Genomic DNA, 19,089 nt, shown 5'->3' with positions numbered 1-19,089 from the left:
AACTGATCCGTCGGCGAGTTGTCGAGATGTTCCTTGAAAAGTTCGCTAAAGCATTGACGCTAATGACGTTCACACGTGCCCAATGCATTTGTTGTGCAGCATACTAAAGGGTCGGGTTGCCGGTCTTGAGCAGCACTTCGGACATGGACTCAATTCCGCTCAGCATCGGAGAAATTTAAGTGATCCTTTTCGTCATTATACAGAGGCACATTCGCAGTGCCGCATATTTACGCTTCCAAGTCGGAGTCACAGTTTCATTTAAGAGCAGCACAGATCCAGTCCCGCATGTACCGGGATCCATGTCCGCATGAAAGCGGTTCGTTGAACAGCAGTACACGGGTACATATCGCCACATACTCAGCCACACAAGTTGGTCTAACCCTGTTCCCTCAGCACAATATCCCGATGCCCTATCAATTCGGCCACGGGCTGACCACTAATCCAGATATCCGGGAAATAGGTTACGAGCATGCGCAGAACCATATCCCGCGGAAAGTGCGTCGAGTATCCTAAGAATGCAAAGGCATAATCAACATGCAGGAATGCATGCTCACAGAGCACATGTGAATACATAAAGGTCTTCTAGAAGTACAGTGAACTGACTCGTGATTGCCCGGTGCCAAGCGAAACGGCCAAGCCCCAAAAGACATACACAAGGGAGGAAACAAATACGTTGTAGCATTTTGATAATGACAGTAAATACATGGCGATAATTAGGGACACAATATGTATGGGAGAGTTTGCAGGGAGATCATGGCTACAATTAGTCCATGTCCAAAAGACATACACAAGGAGGAAAGAAATACGTTGTAGCATTTTGATAATCCCAGTAAAGACATGGGGATAATTAGGGACACAATATTTATGGGCGAGTTTGCAGGGATAACATGGTCACAATTAGCCCATGACCAGGGTAGTTGGATAAGTATAGGAGAGGCCTTTGCCCTGCAGTGGGCGTAACCAGGCTGATGATGTTGTATGCCCAACTATAAGAGAATGCTTTTGAGAAGTCTGCGTCTCTTCACTCCAAGAGCTACAAGGCCGACGCTATGGCCCGTACTATGGTTACCCCTGGGGTTCCACATAAAGAACGTTGGCCGCACACCATGCCACAACAGGGACTCTGGAGCTAGAGTTTCACCACTGCGAGTCGCACTACTCCTTCTGTCTCACAGAATGAGAATCTCATTATTGGGGGCGAGCGCCACCGCTAGAAAAACTGGCGCCACTGTCGGCGTCACGTAGCATGAGGGATCACGTGGACACAGCGGCCACGTCGGCTGCTTCGGAAGCGCCGAAGCGAGCTGAAAACGAAAGTTAAAGTGCCACCTGCGCTGCGGTCCTGATTAAGTGGTGAGGCTTTACCGCCTTGGGTGTCTGCTTGACACATTTGAAAATACTATAATAGGTAGTGGCTGCCTCTGGAGGCTTGCAGCATGGTAGGCTCAGTGCCGCAGTGCCGGATGTACGCAAGGGATCCCGGTGTCAGCCTTAGTTACACGTAGTCGCAGGACAAGGATCTGCGTAAAGCTTGACTCGCGAAACTTAGAACCGGCCGACAGCCATCGGCTACAACTCGGATATGCAGCAAGCACAGAAGCAAGCAAGATTTCTGCTACGGCGCCGGGAATGCGATGTTCGGTGAGTAGCAGAAAACGCGCACTGAGACACTCGCCCGCGCCCGCTGCACGGCTAATATCACGACGGTTTGGTCTATGAACTCGTTGATGCTAGATACTGGCAAGTGAGCTTGAACGCAAAGGGAGTGGTAAGACGCACATTAAAAAAGGCATGACATATGGTCATGTTTGTGTTATGAATTATTGCACTGGATTACAAAATGAAGCAGAGGGAAATCGCACGCTGAGAAGACCGATAAGCATACAGTGCGACGCAACTTGAGAAATAATATAGAAATGTCCAAGAATTTAGAAGAAAAAAAAAGATTGTGTCGTCGCAACGGCACATCACAGTCGCCGTAGGCTGTCTCAGTCTCTAGTAAGAAATTATCTCTGAACAGTTCTGATAGCGTCCATGAAACAGCGGTTGCTATTGTGGTGTCAAATGTAGATTTACTGCGGCCTAAAGCTCACGGCACGGTGCGAAAACGCGCTCGCAGCGAAAGCAAAACATTGGGCGCGGACATGCATGCAGACGCACATTCGGTCGCTGCGAACCCGTGCGATCGCTGCATTGAGACTTCATCCTGTTGTGCTCCATTTGGTGATACAGACAGCGACTATAAGAACATATTTCACAAAGTTTACTCTCAGCGTTTCCCTATCTTTACGCAAGAAGCCGGTTCGGGAGACTCCATCGCGGCGACCGCGCGCAGTGGCGTTCACTGTACGTATTCGGTAAAGAGATAGCGTCTGTAAACGATTCTGGGCTTTCAGTTTGTGCATGAATATTATGTCGACAGTCAAAAACTTCCCTCGATTTGACAGTGCTTACATATGTGTCCAGGAGGGCTGCCGCGTGGTGATTTTATTGAGCGCCGTAAACGAAACCTATGAGGAGCGCGCCACGAGATCCCTCATACTACGCAAAGGAGGCGCTTCCGACAGATGGCGACTCCGTAAGTCCTCGCCCCCAATAGGGTCTCAAGATAAATCAGGTTCGATAAAAGGGACTGATTGATTGGGCGCTTATGAACAAGATCGAAGCGTTGGCGAATAACGGCAGTTCGGCAAATGCTAGCCCCCAAAACATCACGGCGGCAAACAACGCCGCAGGCTTGCGCAGGTTGCCGCGGAGGGACCCCCCTTCGCCCCGCCTAGGGCGGGTGGCGGGAGAGGCTGGGGTTACGGAACGTGCATCAAGTAATCAAGAGGCGATGGACGCCGAAATGAGCCCCGCGAGCGGAGAGGAAGCGACGACCGCAGAGACCGCGACCACGGCAACGACACAGATCTCGCGAGAAGGAGAGCTGACGGCCATTTTGGCCGCAATTTCCCAAATTAATGAAAGGCTAAGCAAAATGGACGCCCGACTCGAGGCTGTCGATAGTCAGCCTCAGATGCGATCGGTGAAGCACAAGCGCCTAGCGCCAAAAGTAGCCTCAACAATGGTGAGGAACCGCTTCACGTCCCTGAAAAAGGAGCTGTCCGAAAACATCAAAAGAGCGATCGCGAAAAGGCGCAATCGACTCGAGACGTCCGGAAAGGATGATGCAGAAGCCAAGTAAGAAGCACAAGAAGAAAACTGGGGGGGATACCACTGTAATTTACCAATGGAACTGCCGCGGGATTCGCAACAAAGAAGCGGAACTATTATTACACATTGACGGGCAAGAAAACAAGCCCGATGTAATTGCTTTACAAGAAACAAACGGGAAACCAAGACTCCCGGAGTAAGTCACTTACACGGACCCCACGGAGAGAGGAACGGCGGTGCTCGTCCGCAGCAACGTGGCGGCAACTCAACATGTCACGGTGCAGGGTGGGTGCGAGCACACGCTGGTCGAAATGCATGCGAGGGAAATTGGCAGCTCGGGCAATTTATTTGTAATGAGCGCGTACTGCCGGCCGTCACAACGGCAGTACGAATTTGACCGCATCGTGAGCCAGGCGAAAGGGTTGGCGGGGACCAGACCACTCCTGATCCTCGGCGACTTTAACGCCCCTCACACAACGTGGGGCTATAGGTTTCAGTCAAAGAGAGGAAAAGCATTGGCCAAAGCAATGGAGGATGACGAGATGGCCCTCCTGAACGAGCCGGACGTAACCACCAGAAGAGGCAACAGTGCCGCGAGGGACACCACGCCAGACCTGTCGTGGTTATCAGGCACGCTAGACGTCTCCTGGAGAAGCGAAGAAGTGGACCTGGGGTCTGACCACAGCGTGATCGGCATCACGATCCGAGGCTCCCGATATCGGGCTGTGCTGGGGACGGCGCGGATCACGGATTGGGACCAAGATGAGAAAGTTTACCCAAGAACAAGAAGAGGCGTTCGAGGAAGAATCGGGACAAGCTGAAACACAAAGGACCTACACCGAATGGGTGAGGGACCAGAAGAAGGCCCTCGATAAATTTACCCAAGAAATCGCAACGACGTCGCAGACACCGTACGTGGACGCCAGACTGACCCACATGTGGGCGGCGCGACACTCGTTAACGCGGTGGTGGAAACGTCAGAGACACAACAGAAAGCTGGCCAAGCGCATAGCACTCTTGAACAAACAGATCGCCGAGCACGCGGCCAAACTATGTAAGGAAAATTGGCTGAAGACCTGCGACGGCCTGCAGGGCAAGCTCTCGACGTGGAAGACGTGGTGTCTCTTGAGGCATCTGATCGACCCGCTGAGTAGCAAAACTGCGACCAATCGCAACCTCACCAAAGTATTGAACACGTACAAGGGAGACGGCCGCAGGCTCCTGGAAGACCTGAAGGCCAAGTACTTAAAGACAGAGAAGGGCCAGTACCCGGTGCCCGAGAGGTACGAAGGACCCGAAAACGAAGAACTGGACCGGCCGTTTACCATGACGGAACTGTGGACAGCGATAGATGACAGTAACAAGAGAAGTGCACCCGGCAGGGACGCCATAACTTACAAATTACTCGGTAACATGATCGGTACAGCGGCCAGCGGCCTCCTAGAGCACATTACCGAAGCCTGGGGGAGCTCGCAGTTGCCGAAGGAATGGAAGGACGCCGAGGTCCGCTTCATTCCATAGCCCGGCAAGGCCCTCACGATAGACAACATGCGGCCCATCTCTCTCACATCCTGCGTGGGGAAGGTGATAGAGCGCATGGTCCTTCGCCGGCTGCAGAAGCACCTCGAAGAAACGGATCAGATGCCAGAGACGATGTACGGCTTCAGGCAACATCTCAGCACCCAAGACGTGATGATCAAACTTCACGAACTGGTCGTCAAGCTGGCAACGAGCCACGCGCCACGCGGGATACTCGCTCTCGACCTGAAGGGAGCGTTCGACGACGTGTCCCACGTGAGCGTGTTGCAGAATCTAAACAAAACCCGGTGTGGCCGAAAGACATTTGGCTACATAAAAGATTTTCTGTCAAACCGAACGGCGACCATCAGGATAGGGGAGGAGAAGTCGGACCCTGTCGAACTCGGCGATAGGGGCACCCCTCAGGGATCGGTCTTGTCGCCCATGCTCTTCAATCTGGCCCTGCTGCCCCTGCCCGATCTACTCAAGCAAATTGAAGGCGTGGACCACGCGTTCTACGCCGACGATATTACGGTGTGGACGGCCCGAGCGGGATCCCATGCCTGGATGGAGGAAGTCTTGTAGCGGGTGGCAACGACCGTGCACGAGTACGCAAAGTCGTGCGGACTGAGCTGCGCTCCCCAGAAATCAGAGCTGCTCATGATCCAACCGGGAAAATCCAAGAAGGAGCTGCCGCCGAACGTGATTATCACCATCGCCGGAACTACCATCAAGCCAACACAGCAGATTAGGATTCTCGGCTTACTACTTCAGAGCGACGGGAAGGCACAGGCCGCCATCACAAAGATCAAGACTTCAACCGAACAGATAGATACTTGGTATGATTCGGAGGGTATCTAATAGAAACCGAGGCCTTAAAGAGGACGATGCCAGGCGCCTGGTACGCGCGTTCGTCGTGTCGCGGGTTACCTACTCCGCACCGTATCTCCAGTTGACGAAGGCGAAAAGGAACACCCTAAACACGATGCTTCGTAAGGCAACGAAACAAGCACTGGGCATGCCCATTTACTCGTCCACTCAAAAACTGCTAGACATGGGCGCCCACAACACGGTGGAGGAGCTCATCGAAGCCCACCTCTCTAATCAGAGAATCCGGCTCAGTCACACGGAACACGGACGAGCCGTCCTACGCAAAATAGGATGGCAGATCGAGCCAGTACACATAAAGACGGCCCTTACGGAAGACTGGAAAACGATCATTCAGACAAAACCCCTTCCCCGGAACATGACGCCGGGCAACGACGACGAGAGGCGCACCGCGCGAGCTAAAGCCCTAGCCCGGAAGCTGGAAGAGAACCCCAGGGTCCTCTACGCGGACGCCTCGCTCCGAAAACACAGTGACCGTACAGCGGTAGTGGTTACATCAAAAGACAGGCTGATCGTCAGCGCGTCCCTGAAGACAACAGACCCCGCAGTTGCCGAAGAAGCGGCCGTGGCCCTCGCACTTGCACAGCCGAGCGTGGACACCATAGTCACCGACTCAAAGACAGCCTACGCGGCCCGAGCTATTCTAGCCAAGCACAAGCCTCCGGGAAGAGCCATAGAGCTCGTGTGGGTCCCGGCTCACTCGCAGGTAGCAGGCAACACCATCGCCGACTACCATGCCCGAGAAATGTCAATCCGGGCCGAGCACGAGCCGGAAGAGCTACCGCACCCGGTTACCAGCTTTCGGGACATTACCCGGATGTACCGAGAGGAAAGGTGCAGACTGCCAGAACCGCACCCCAAACTCACCAGGCAACAACAGACGATCCTGCGTCGAGCGCAGGCGGGATCGCTTGCGCATCCCGTACTCATGAACCGCATGTACCTTGCGGAATACGATATCCTCTGTCCTTTTTGCAGAACAGAAAAGGGCACCCTGCCGCACGTCTTGGCAGAGTGCACAGAACTCAAGCCCCCCCCCCCTCCTCCCCTTCTCACCAACACCCCCAATCCCCACCCCCTTGAGCGATGGGAGACCTTGTTATCCAGCCCCGTTCTACCGATTCAGCTCGCACTGACGGACAGGGGCCAGGAGCTGGTGGAAACATATGGGTCCCGTAACTAGGGAACCACCCCGTCTGGTGCCTGCGTGCACCACCGATTTATTTCGGGCCCAGCAAATGTTGCTTCATCATCATCATTGATATCTCATTCTCGTTTGCGAAGCAGAAGTCGAAGAAGATAGCTCGCGCGTTCAAGCACGAGGTCGTTCTGCTTTCGAAGAGAACGAAGAACTACGGACACTTTTCAGGTCGCACTAAACGACAAGGCACCGGGAATAACAAAGAAACATGCCCCGACGTCAGTCTCCCGCGGTAATTGCTGCCAAGCCCACGTCGCCGGCACCTTCAGCGACCAACAGCGGCTCTTCGCCGACTAGCCCCATGCGCAATCACCAGTCAGTCGAGGTCGGTGCACCACCAGCCACGTCACCGGTAAGCAGGAACGGCAACTCTCGCAGTCCGCAGCATCACCATGCGTCAGATTCCAAAACAACCGAGTCAACGGCGCCGTCTAATGCCTTGCCCCCTGTAGCAGCGGTAGTTGCTAGCAGCAGCAGAAGCCGCACTAGCCCTGGTACTCCTGCCAGAGCACATCGGCAGTCAAAAAATCTCGGCACGGCTGCGTTTCGAGAGGGCAAAAATGCCGGTCCTCATATCATCCTTCCGTACCATCTCCAGCGCCATTTGGGTGATGCCAAGACTACTACAATGCGGAAGAAGCCGTCCGTGATGGCCAAAAGCGCCACAGCTCGGAGTCAACTTGAGCACCACTCGCCCGCGTTGTACGACGAGAGCAAGGGGAAGAAGAGGAAGGGTGAAAAGACCAAGCCCGACCTCGATACGCGGCGCCAGCACAACCAACACGGACCCCGAGTTATCAGTCCCGGCATTGTCCAGAGCAGCCCATCCACGTCCAGCTTCGACGAGGCGCGCCGCAGAGCATCGTCGGTGCAGACTATGCTGAGCGAGGAGATCTTGGAAAAGTTGTACTGCCTGGTACGTTTCCTGCCGCGGTCGTCCTGTGCTTTGTGTAGCAGTCACGGAAGAAGGGAAGAATGAGGAGGGAACATTGCGTGAGCGATTAAAATAAAATAAGTCAGCCTAACACATAGTTATCACGACAGAGCACTTGCTACCATTTAGTTCTCTCGCTCGGCAGGCAGAGCTACGGCAGGGCAGCCCAACAAGTGCGCACCGATTGACGTATACCAGAAAGTAGGCGTCTGCACCACTACGGTCATAAAGGTCACGCGCACAGTCAACTTTCATGTTTAGCATTTTAAGCCTACTTCACGCAATTTACACTGCCTCTCTGTACTAGTATCTAACTGTTTTCCCGCCAGCTTGGGTCACTGGGATATATGGTCGCGATCCCCCCGCGGCCACACTGTAATGTGTCGTAGTTCGTACCGTTCACCTATGCTCGAACCACCATCGCCACAAATAAGCGGCACTGTCTACCGACGTCCAGCTCCTGCAGCGCCACGATTTCTCAATCTTGATCGACTGATTTGGGCAAGCTGCGGAAACGAGTTCATCGCGGTCCAGAAATCTGATCTCGGTCGAGCTCTATCATGTACGGAGGTGTCCCTGTGACACTCGTGCTAGACGCCGACGCATTCTCGATCGCCCGCTTTCGGGGATACACTCTGACGCTGCCAGATCGCGTCAATGTGTGCCCGCTTTCTCTTGCTTATAAGCAAGAGAAATTTTGGAGTACGGCCACAGTTTACAAGATACGAAGAGCCATTTGGCGCTTAAATGGGTTTTTTTTTTCACAATGGTATGATGAGGGCTGTCCGGTACACGCAGGTGAATGAGGGCGCCGACCGAAAGCAGGACAGTGCCTGGTGCCGTGATGTTCCCTGGAGGGCGTTGGCCACGTGCACCGTGGCCGTCGTGTTTCTCATAGCCGTTTTGGCGGCGTACTTCGCTGGTCGCTCCTATTCGAGCACCCAGAGACTCGGGCGCAACTCGTCCTGCAACAGTGCCGGCTGCCAGCTGCTGTGGAGTGAGGTCATCAGCCGTCTGGACATGAGAGTTGACCCTTGCGACGACATCGAGGCCCACGTGTGCGGTCCTGTCTGGTGGAAAAGTGATCTGGTCACCGACACGGCCACCGAGATGATGCGAGTTTGGATGGCGCGAGGCGCCTTGCACCTCGAGTCCAAGAGGAGGCCCGAAGGTGCGCCAGTGCTCGTGAAATGTAATAATCATCGGAAGGAACTTTGTGTAGGTGTGCGCGAATCCCAGGGCAAAACTTAATTCACAGACAGCGAAGCCGTAAAACCGCAGACCTTATATATTTCGGAAGTATTCCGCGTTTCTGCTGTGGGATGAATTCTTGGAAATGAAACGCTTCACTGTAAGGGGGCACATGTTAGCTAATAGCTGACCTAATGAAAAAGCAGCGCGAGCTCTGAACGATGGCCATATAGCAGTCAGGACACAGCACTGACTACTAACGGAAATGATTCACACACACACACACACACGCACACACGTATATATATATATATATATATATATATATATATATATATATATATATATATAAAAGCCAGGCACGTTGCACGTAACGGGGAGATTATATATGAAAGTTAAATGCAGAAAATTATAAAGAAGAGGGAATTGGAAGTGAACGAAAGGACACCTTGCCGTCGGTGGGAGCCAGATCCACCACTTCCGCATTACGCGTCCGTTGCACTACCAATTGTGCTACGGCGACGGCTATCGTGCCATCTGATAACGTGGGTATTTATGTTTAACAGTCAGCCTGCGCCACTCAAAGACATGCTAGGTAGGCATAGAACAACTTTTTTTTGCCGGATGACATCATGTAGTTAGGCGAACGTAGGAAAGCAGGCACGTGCCTAAAAACCCTGGTATTCTACATAAATGCATCAATACTGCCAGATTCGAGATCCTCGCTATGAACGAACGAGCGAGAAGAGCAACCGAAAAGCTCGATTTGTGTTAATGACGTCATAACGGCAACAGTCAATGAGGCCAAGGAGAGCATCGGGGAAATTCTCTGGTTGAAATTAAAATGTAGAATAGAATGAAAAAAAAGTGCAAATGAAAGTAGAAGGAAAGCTATATATATATATAACCTAACTCCTATAACCTCAGAGCTGTAAAAACAAAGATTTCGGGAAAACGCAGTTTCGATATAAGTGACATCACCAAATAGAAGTACCCTGAGATTTGTCTTTTTCGCATGCATTGACCCCTGACACGCCGGCCATCTAAAGGCAGCAGGGTTACTGGCACTTGGCTAATATTATATGGTTGACAGAGAGTCAAGACGATAGATCTTTATGCAATATCTGAAGGCAGTCTCCCGAGCATGACCCTTTCCAGGCATCCAACAAAAGAAGTTAAACAGCTATTTTCTGCATTGCAATGACTTAGGACGATTTCACTTCTGAAACCGAAACGGAACTACGGAATGACGCAAGTCTTACGCCTGTACAGACGCCCGCAAGTGAACGCAGCGATTACGTCTCACCGTCGAGCATGAAATGCGCGTCCTTATCTCACCGCGAACTCGTTGAAACGATATGGTCTCGCATACAAGCGTATTTTGGGTGTAGCGCGTAGGATGATCGCACTTGCTCAACAGCGCCGGCCGGCTCGCTGAAGGTTGTGGTTAGCATACTGCAGCCACATCGATGACGTCACTGACAGCGTCCTAAAGAAGAGGGAGCGGGTTAGTTGCGTTTCGCTTTTCGAACACGGGTGACGCGCAAGTGTACGGGTGCCATTGCCCGCACGGCGCTGTCGGCCCTCGGTGTACCTTGACGCCTAAACTGTCCGCCCCGCCGGTCGTATTCAAGTCAGGGCTCGCGCGACCACGCCATGTGCAGCAGCCGCCGGAATATAAAGCCGCCTTGTATACATTAGCTTACTAACTAAATCAACTAGCATGGTGTCAGCGCACAGAGGCAAACCCGAACACTTCCCACTCAGTGACCGTGAACACCCGCTATCAAAACGCTGGCGGGAGGAATGGCGGCAGCGGCAGCGAGCGATGTGACGCTTCGATGCAAACTGAGGGCTGAGAACACGGCGCACGCAAAACTGCGAGCCAGTGACCCTCCTAGACTGTGCCCCCAAAGCAGATCGCTTTCAAGATAACGCCCGTGTGTCGGCGTGCGGCCGAAGTACGACGCCCCGCCTCCCTCCAATCCCCCGGTGCTATGCGCGGGACGGAATACGGTGCGCTTCGACACTTGCGCGAGATTGAGCCGACGATGGTGGCTCACAATTTCACTCGCACGATTTCGACGAACGATTTCGCTCGCACACATAGCGTACGGCGCGCGAGGACGATAGTTATTCCAGTACGTCTGTGTCCCAAACAATACCTGTATCAACTGCCAGAGGAGGTCAACTCGGCGCGCCTGTGCCTACCGTCGTTTTACGCGAATCCTTTGCCTCGTTTGTCCTTCCCGCCTTTGCTCAACGTTACCTACACTTTCCTATAGGCGGCGTCACTTTTCCGCGCCATCCGCGCTCCTTCGTACTTTTCCCGATGCGCGGTTTTCGTCGCCTCCAGGCGCTTTCCTCGTTCGCTTGCTTTGCGGCTTCAGGCAGGCACCGCCGATTTGAAGACCTGGACAGTTGCGCTTGCGCGTAAGAAAAAAAATACTTCGGTTCACAGCTAACCGCTGTTGCGCGAGGGCAAAGGAAAGTGGCAGCGAGAAGCCGAGCAAGTGCACGTGGGCGGTGATGGAAAGGAAAAAAAAAATTATGGGGTTTTACGTGCCAAAACCACTTTCTGATTATGAGGCACGCCATAGTGGCGGACTCCGGAAATTTCGACCACCTGGGGTTCTTTAACGTGCACCTAAATCTAAGTACAGGGGTGTTTTCGCATTCCACCCCCATCGAAATGCGGCCGCCGTGGCCGGGATTCGATCCCACGACCTCGTGCTCAGCAGCCTAACACCATAGCCACTGAGCAACCACGGCGGGTGTGATGGAAAGGAAGCGGAACAGAGGCGGGGGAGCGCGGCCCAATGTGGCCTCTGGCTTGGCTAGCGAGTTGTCGCCAGGTGAAAAGCGAGTGGAAAACGTGGAAAAACGAGCCCTATCACGCCACCTTGCCGCACACAGCGCAAAGCAGCTGATGCAAGCCTCTGTTTTAGCACGTTCAATCAGTGGCGAGACGCCCTGACCAGCTCACTAGAGAAATAGAAGAAACTGCAGAGATTAGGAATACAGATTTTGTTAGTTGCCTATCACTCTCCTTATCGGAGAAAGAACTGTTGCTGTCGTCGTGTTAGCAGCCTGTGTCAGATGATCTTGCTCACTTGCTTTGTTTGTGCCTTCCTCGTCTCCTCCTTTCATGTTGTGATATATATATATATATATATATATATATATATATATATATGCTCTCTCGTGCAATGACCGCTCATTTGTTAGGGTTGTGTCCCGTATTTTTTTTTCATCGTCCGTGTGCTTCTGCGGTACTATGTCAATGATCTTGTACCAACTATCCCACCAGCCTGTCCTTTTCAAATGCATAAATTTTCTTGTGTGTCCTGGCGTCACGAACGTGTCGATGTTCTAAGGGGGGACCATTTGAGACACTTTTTTTTGTAAAATTAAAATATCTAAGTGTTTATTACTTACCCCTCAGTCACACCTTGCTATAACAAGCACTGATGAACCGAAAAGCCTTTTATACTGAAAAGCTCTTGAATCGTGACAATTTGGCTTGGGGGCTCCGGACTTTAGCGTCAGTTTTTTGGGGAGCTAGTCATGGTAGGCCTTGCTGGCCTGTAAGCTCGCAGCCATGACACTGTGGTGCTGGGGCTCGCAGGCGCTTGGACTGGGGGTGATGGCTCTTTCTATATATTCTTGCAATATTCTACATCCTGCTTTTCTTTCTTTTGTGGGCACGCCTGCAAGGTTGAATTCCTAATCCTATAAGACATGTACTTTTAACGAGGCTTCGGGTAAAACTGTAGACGTTATTAATTAGCGATGCTGTATTCTCTTAGACCAACAAACAGCTACAACAATGACAAGTATTTATACTTCTTACATCACACTTTGTTGTCAATAAAAGACTCTATCGAGCGCACCAGTGTGGGCTTTTGAAGAAGTTCGACTCTAGTGCTCCCCTAACTTCCAGCTTGCTAAGGGCCAACGTTTTACCTTTGAGAAGCTGGTGACGTACTTTTGGCAACTTGGGAAACGCGCGACCAGTTCGCTTCCAACCGTCTTTTGCAGCGGCGTTCTCCTTGTACAAGGCGTGCATGGCTCCGTCCGGGGAGAGCGTGGAAGAGCTGAAGGCGTTCATGAGAGAGCGGGGTCTGCTGTGGCCCCAGTACGGCGTGCTGAAGCGCCGAGCGCCCTACGTGCTGTTCGACCTGCTCATCAACTGGGGCGTCCCCTTCTGGTTCGAGCTGAGTCTACGTCGGCTGCCAAACAACACGAGGTACTCCCCATTTTGAATATATGACCTACTAGCGTGCAGGAATATATACTGCGTGTTTCATAAGCTGCGTTTCAAACTTCCTAAGGGCAAGGTCCTCCTACCTACAAATCAGTTTTGCATTTACGTTTGTGTTGCCTACTGCAGACAGTGTCAGACCTCAGTTAAAAGTGAGTGTTTCAAGTATGTTATTAAAGGTGCAGCTGCCGAAAATAGTGAAAGCATCAAAGTACTATAGGTGGCTCATATTTAGAATTGTTCAAGCGTAGCTTCATGCAGGAGGAAAACTTGTTGGGCGACGGAGGAATGAACAATCGCAACGAACGCCGTGCTTTGTTACATAAAGACAACAATTGACAAGGATTTTGGATTATTTACCACCGTTCCTGATCATCTTCATAATCCGCGAGATCATCACCATCGTCATAATAATTCATTCAAAAATGTAAGCTTCGCGATAAAGCCTCCGCTAGTGACTTAGACTTAGGGGCGTAAGCAAGCCTCCTTCGCGGCTTCCAATATTCTTATCAACCCACCTAATCACCTATACCACTATCGGCTACGGTTTATCTCTCCTACGTATCGCATCAGCTGCCGAATTCTATTCTTACTTCTAGAGGAATGTCAGCTATCGGAGGCCGCGTGAACGGTATCTTTTTACCATTGTTAGCTCTGTGGGAAGATCGAGCGAGCATAGTTAACGGGTTTTCTGCTGCCTTGCTGTTTAATATATCATTGTGAGATAGCAGCAGTGATAAGTCACAGTAGTGACCACGCGCGAGGTGAAACACCTTTGACTTTAAATGGTTGTGTCCCGCTCAATAAAACGTCAGCTGCTATAGATAGCGCGACGTCCTGTCGTTTCTACGTCACCTCTGCTGCATTTGCCCTTTGTTCCGCTGAAATCGGGAAACGAATAACTATTCGCCCAAATCCCTGTTGCACTTTGCTCTGCAGCTTACTTATTATCATTCTAATCTTTGTCCAATCCCGCGAGGAATGGGGGTCTAAACAAGGCCTGTGTTACATTTTTATTCGGCGCCTAATGAACCGTAATCATAAAGCGAGTTCCATGCTCACGCATTTTTTCACACCCCGTGGCGGAGCAGGTACAGCTTGTACGTCAACCGCGTCAAGATGAACAAGTGGCGTCGCCAGCAGCAGCTGTCGGATGACCTGGGTCGCCTGAAGGAGTACGCCAACGTCTTTTACGACGTGTACAGGGCCAGTGTCGAGGACCGGTCCCATATCGAGAGGATGCTGCGGCTGGAAAAGGAAATGCAGCAGATCATCGAGCCGCCAGGCGTCGAGTACGTGCAGCCACCGTGTGGCATGTTACTCCATTCCTTTACCCTAAATGCTCTCTTGGGTATTACATAGAAACACATAGCAAGAAAGGGATGGAACCCTAGTACAATAATTATAAGTACCAGGGGTGACAAACCAGTTGTATGCGCTTAACGCATAGGCACAGAAAAAACTAAATAAACTCTTATGTGTACGACAAAAATAAAACGCACTATACGTGCATCATGTACACCTAATGTCTAAGAATGAACTTCTGTTCACAGTTCTCATTTCCGTACCTAATTGATAATTAGTTCATCTATACACTGATCGAAATTAGTCAGATACATTATTCCCCAGGGAAGGCAGGTTCGATCGGTAAGAACCAGTCAGGCTCAAGCCCTGTCCCGTGAAGTTCACTCCTGTAATATATTTCATCTATTCCCTGCAGTGTTGTGGAAGTTGTGGGTCTGGAGAGCCAAACCAGCATACGAATCAGCTACTGCATACAGCTTGTGCATTGTGAGGGCAGATTTCACCAGCTACGTGCCGTGCAGCAAGAACTCCGGGTCTCGTCACTCACTCGAAAGCGAGAACCACAAGAAAGGCTTCTTCATTGCCAGGTTCATTTTCCCCAACGCCATGCAGTGCAGCAACAGCTGGTCGGTCGGTCGGTCGGTCGGTCGGTCGGTCGGTCGGTCGGTCGGTCGGTCGGTCGGTCGGTCGGTCGGTCGGTCGGTCGGTCGGTCGGTCGGTCGGTCGGTCGGTCGGTCGGTCGGTCGGTCGGTCGGTCGGTCGGTCGGTCGGTCGGTCGGTCGGTCGGTCGGTCGGTCGGTCGGTCGGTCGGTCGGTCGGTCGGTCGGTCGGTCGGTCGGTCGGTCGGTCGGTCGGTCGGTCGGTCGGTCGGTCGGTCGGTCGGTCGGTCGGTCGGTCGGTCGGTCGGTCGGTCGGTCGGTCGGTCGGTCGGTCGGTCGGTCGGTCGGTCGGTCGGTCGGTCGGTCGGTCGGTCGGTCGGTCGGTCGGTCGGTCGGTCGGTCGGTCGGTCGGTCGGTCGGTCGGTCGGTCGGTCGGTCGGTCGGTCGGTCGGTCGGTCGGTCGGTCGGTCGGTCGGTCGGTCGGTCGGTCGGTCGGTCGGTCGGTCGGTCGGTCGGTCGGTCGGTCGGTCGGTCGGTCGGTCGGTCGGTCGGTCGGTCGGTCGGTCGGTCGGTCGGTCGGTCGGTCGGTCGGTCGGTCGGTCGGTCGGTCGGTCGGTCGGTCGGTCGGTCGGTCGGTCGGTCGGTCGGTCGGTCGGTCGGTCGGTCGGTCGGTCGGTCGGTCGGTCGGTCGGTCGGTCGGTCGGTCGGTCGGTCGGTCGGTCGGTCGGTCGGTCGGTCGGTCGGTCGGTCGGTCGGTCGGTCGGTCGGTCGGTCGGTCGGTCGGTCGGTCGGTCGGTCGGTCGGTCGGTCGGTCGGTCGGTCGGTCGGTCGGTCGGTCAAGAGCCATGGCAGGTGCTCGTCCAACGTCACGCTCCATGAGGGATTTGGCGCGGAGAAAGGTGAAATTATCTACTTAATTTCGCAAACGTCTTCAAGGGCACCAGCTGTCAGGCGTCGCCTAAGTAAACTTGTGGCAGCACCATCAGTCTTAAAGAGAACCAAGGAAAGCTCGTTCTGTCCACTAAGTATCTGCCCCGATGCGCGTTGTGAAAGTAGTATTAAAGCTCCGCCTCACAGCACACCAGCCCGATGCTTTGGCAATCGGGCAACAATTCAATACTTCTTTCAAGCATATGCCACCTATCTCTATGATGGGTTTGACGCAGGCGTCAGTTGCCATAACACGTGATGAAGCACGTCCGTGCACAGATTTCATCATATACCAAAGAGGTTTTAAATCACCTTCTTCGCCTTCGATGAATCAATGAAATTGGCCAATGTTGCTGTGTTTACCTGTGCATCCTGCGTGCCTGATGTCGCATAGCAGCTAGTCGCTTATAAGAGCGAACACGCCAGATTTCTTTATTTTTTCGGCCTAACAGCCAGCGGTTCCAGACGGTGTGTAACACTGGGTTGCCTTTACGATCCGCCCACCTTCACCCAGGTTCTAATGGTTCTTCAGGAAAGTAAAAAAGAAGGCGGTCGTCGTACTATTGTCGTGGACATGGTGTGACTGCTGTCGTCGCACAGACGCTTTCGTCACTAGTACAACTGCTTGCCTTGCAGAAATACGTTGACCCAGCTGGAAATGGTTTGCAGCAAATCAAACGATACTGTATAGCCAGCTGTCTGTGTACACTTACCACAGCACTCATTCTCACTGTGCTTGAGATGTGCCTAATTTCCAGTTACATAAAATTATTTCTGCTTTATTCTACTAATTCACCCATCTAATTCGTGTAGAACACAACGAGGACATACGTGAAAGAGCTTGTCTGCTGTACATTAAGAAGAAAAAAGCAACCTTTTGGGGCCTTGATTTATTTTAATGTGAAGGAGTTAAATGGCTCATGAGGTGGAAAACCTAGCGCTCTTAGCAAGACTGCAGTATGGTACAGAAAGGCTGCGAAACCTCAACTTTTGGTGGGAGTCAAATCCCCAATTTTTAGCGTTAATTAAAGGGAATGTAATTAAAGCAGACATACTTAAGACGGAACTAAGTAGGCAACTCGAACTTATGACCTTTGGTGGGAATCAAACCCTCGACCTTCGGTGGGAATTGAGCCCAGGACCTTTCGTGTTAAATAAGGCGGAGGTAATAATGGCACAATAATTAGAATAGAGTTAATTAGGGCACTCGAACCCACAACCTTTGTTTGCAGTCGAACCCACGACCTTGCGTTCTGGCATAATGTCTGAGTTTCGCGCGCTTGTCGTAATGCTTTCGCATTCATCCGTGTAGAGATAACTAAGTGCCCTTCGAATTCTTTACTTTTTGTCGGCGCAGTGACAGGGTCAAGCGGGGAACGTCCACGGTGATCCGGTTGTCAATGAGCGTGACGTCCCTATTCACACCCAGCATCTACAGCAATGCATGGCTGGAATACCTCAACAACATGCTACGTCCGCACCGGCTCATTCTCCAAGATTATATCCTGCTAGATGACATCAGCCTCACCCATACTATGAGCAAACTCTTCGGTCGATTCAGGTTTGTGTAGTCCCGTTGCCCGAGTGATATACTAGCTTTGGCTATAGGACATAGAGCCCAAGCTATTAGCACGTGTCACCCCTGTCATATCTAGCGTCTCATATATAGCACATAATTTTAATTTAAAAAAGGGATTTAAACACGAGTATTTTAACGCGTAGCCTGTAGTGGCGGTTTTGTTACTCTAAAGCGTTCTTTCATTGTGGGACAGGCCGCCATTGGAATATGAACCTGGCAACGTTTAACGCTTGAACATTATCTAGTGAGGCGAGTCTAGCAGTGCTATTGGAGGAATTAGAGGGCAGTAAATGGGATATAATAGGACTCAGGGAAGTTAGGAGGACAAATGAAGAAGATACAGTGCTAAAAAGCTGGCACGTCCTGTGCTACCGGGGCTTAGCGGAGAGACGAGAACTAGGAGTCGGATTCCTGATTAATAAGAACATAGCTGGTAACATACAGGAATTCTATAGCATTAAGGAGAGGGTGGCATGTGTTGTTGTGAAACTTAATAAGAGGTACAAAATGAAGGTTGTACAGGTCTACGCCCCTGCATCTAGTCATGATGACCAGGAAGTCGAAAGCTTCTATGAAGACGTGGAATCGGCGATGGGTAAAGTCAAAACAAAATACAGTATACTTATGGGCGATTTCAATGCCAGGGTAGGCAAGAAGCAGGCCGGAGACAAGTCAGTGGGGGAATATGGCATAGGCTCTAGGAATAGCAGAGGAGAGTTATTAGTAGAGTTTGCAGAACCGAATAATATGCGGATAATGAATGCGGGTTAGCCGAAAGTGGACGTGGAGGAGCCCGAATGGTGAGACTAGAAATGAAATCGACTTCATACTCTGCGCGAACCCTGGCATCATACAAGATGTAGACGTGCTCGGCAAGGTGCGCTAGAGTGACCATAGGATGGTAAGAACTCGAATTAGCCTTGACTTGAGGAGGGAATGGAAGAAACTGGTACATAAGAAGCCAATCAATGAGTTAGCGGTAAGAGGGAAACTAGAGGAATTCCGGATCAAGCTACAGAACAGATATTCGGCTTTAACCCAAGAAGAGGACCATAGTGTTCAAGCAATGAACGACAATCTTACGGGCATCATTAAGGAGTGCGCAATAGAAGTCGGTGGTAACGCCGTTAAACAGGAAACCAGTAAGCTATCGCAGGAGACGAAACATCTGATCAAGAAACGCCAATGTATGAAAGCCTCTAACCCTACAGCTAGAATAGAACTGGCAGAACTTTCTAAGTTAATCAACAAGCGTAAGACAGCGGACACAAGGAACTATAATATGGATAGAATTGAACAGGCTCTCAGGAACGGAGGAAGCCTAAAAGCAGTGAAGAAGAAACTAGGAATAGGCAAGAATCAGATGTGTGCGTTAAGAGACAATGCCGGCAATATCGTTACTAATATGGATGACATAGCTCAAGTGGCTGAAGAGATTTATAGAGATTTATACAGTACCAGTAACACCCACGACGATAAGGTGAGAGAGGCTAGAGGAACTTGAAATCCCACAAGTAACACCGG

General features: G+C 51.6%; 1 protein-coding gene across 2 annotated transcripts in view; it reads left to right on the top strand.

Moving 5' to 3' along the window:
- The window catches only part of LOC129384233 (uncharacterized), a 50,116-nt gene that overhangs the window by 20,796 nt on the left and 10,231 nt on the right, over positions 1-19,089 (top strand). The window contains exons 4-7 of one of the 2 annotated variants that reach the window (XM_072284041.1): positions 8,496-8,868; positions 12,930-13,137; positions 14,244-14,444; positions 17,344-17,547. In XM_072284041.1, the coding sequence (XP_072140142.1) occupies positions 8,496-8,868; positions 12,930-13,137; positions 14,244-14,444; positions 17,344-17,547 (986 nt within the window). Of the gene's footprint in view, positions 1-8,215; positions 8,869-12,929; positions 13,138-14,243; positions 14,445-17,343; positions 17,548-19,089 lie in introns of those variants that run through there. The other variant, XM_055069460.2, reaches the window with a different exon arrangement.

This window comes from Dermacentor andersoni, chromosome 8, assembly GCF_023375885.2.
Source record: "Dermacentor andersoni chromosome 8, qqDerAnde1_hic_scaffold, whole genome shotgun sequence".
Lineage (NCBI taxonomy): Eukaryota > Metazoa > Arthropoda > Arachnida > Ixodida > Ixodidae > Dermacentor > Dermacentor andersoni.
This window is presented reverse-complemented; position numbering and strand designations above follow the sequence as displayed.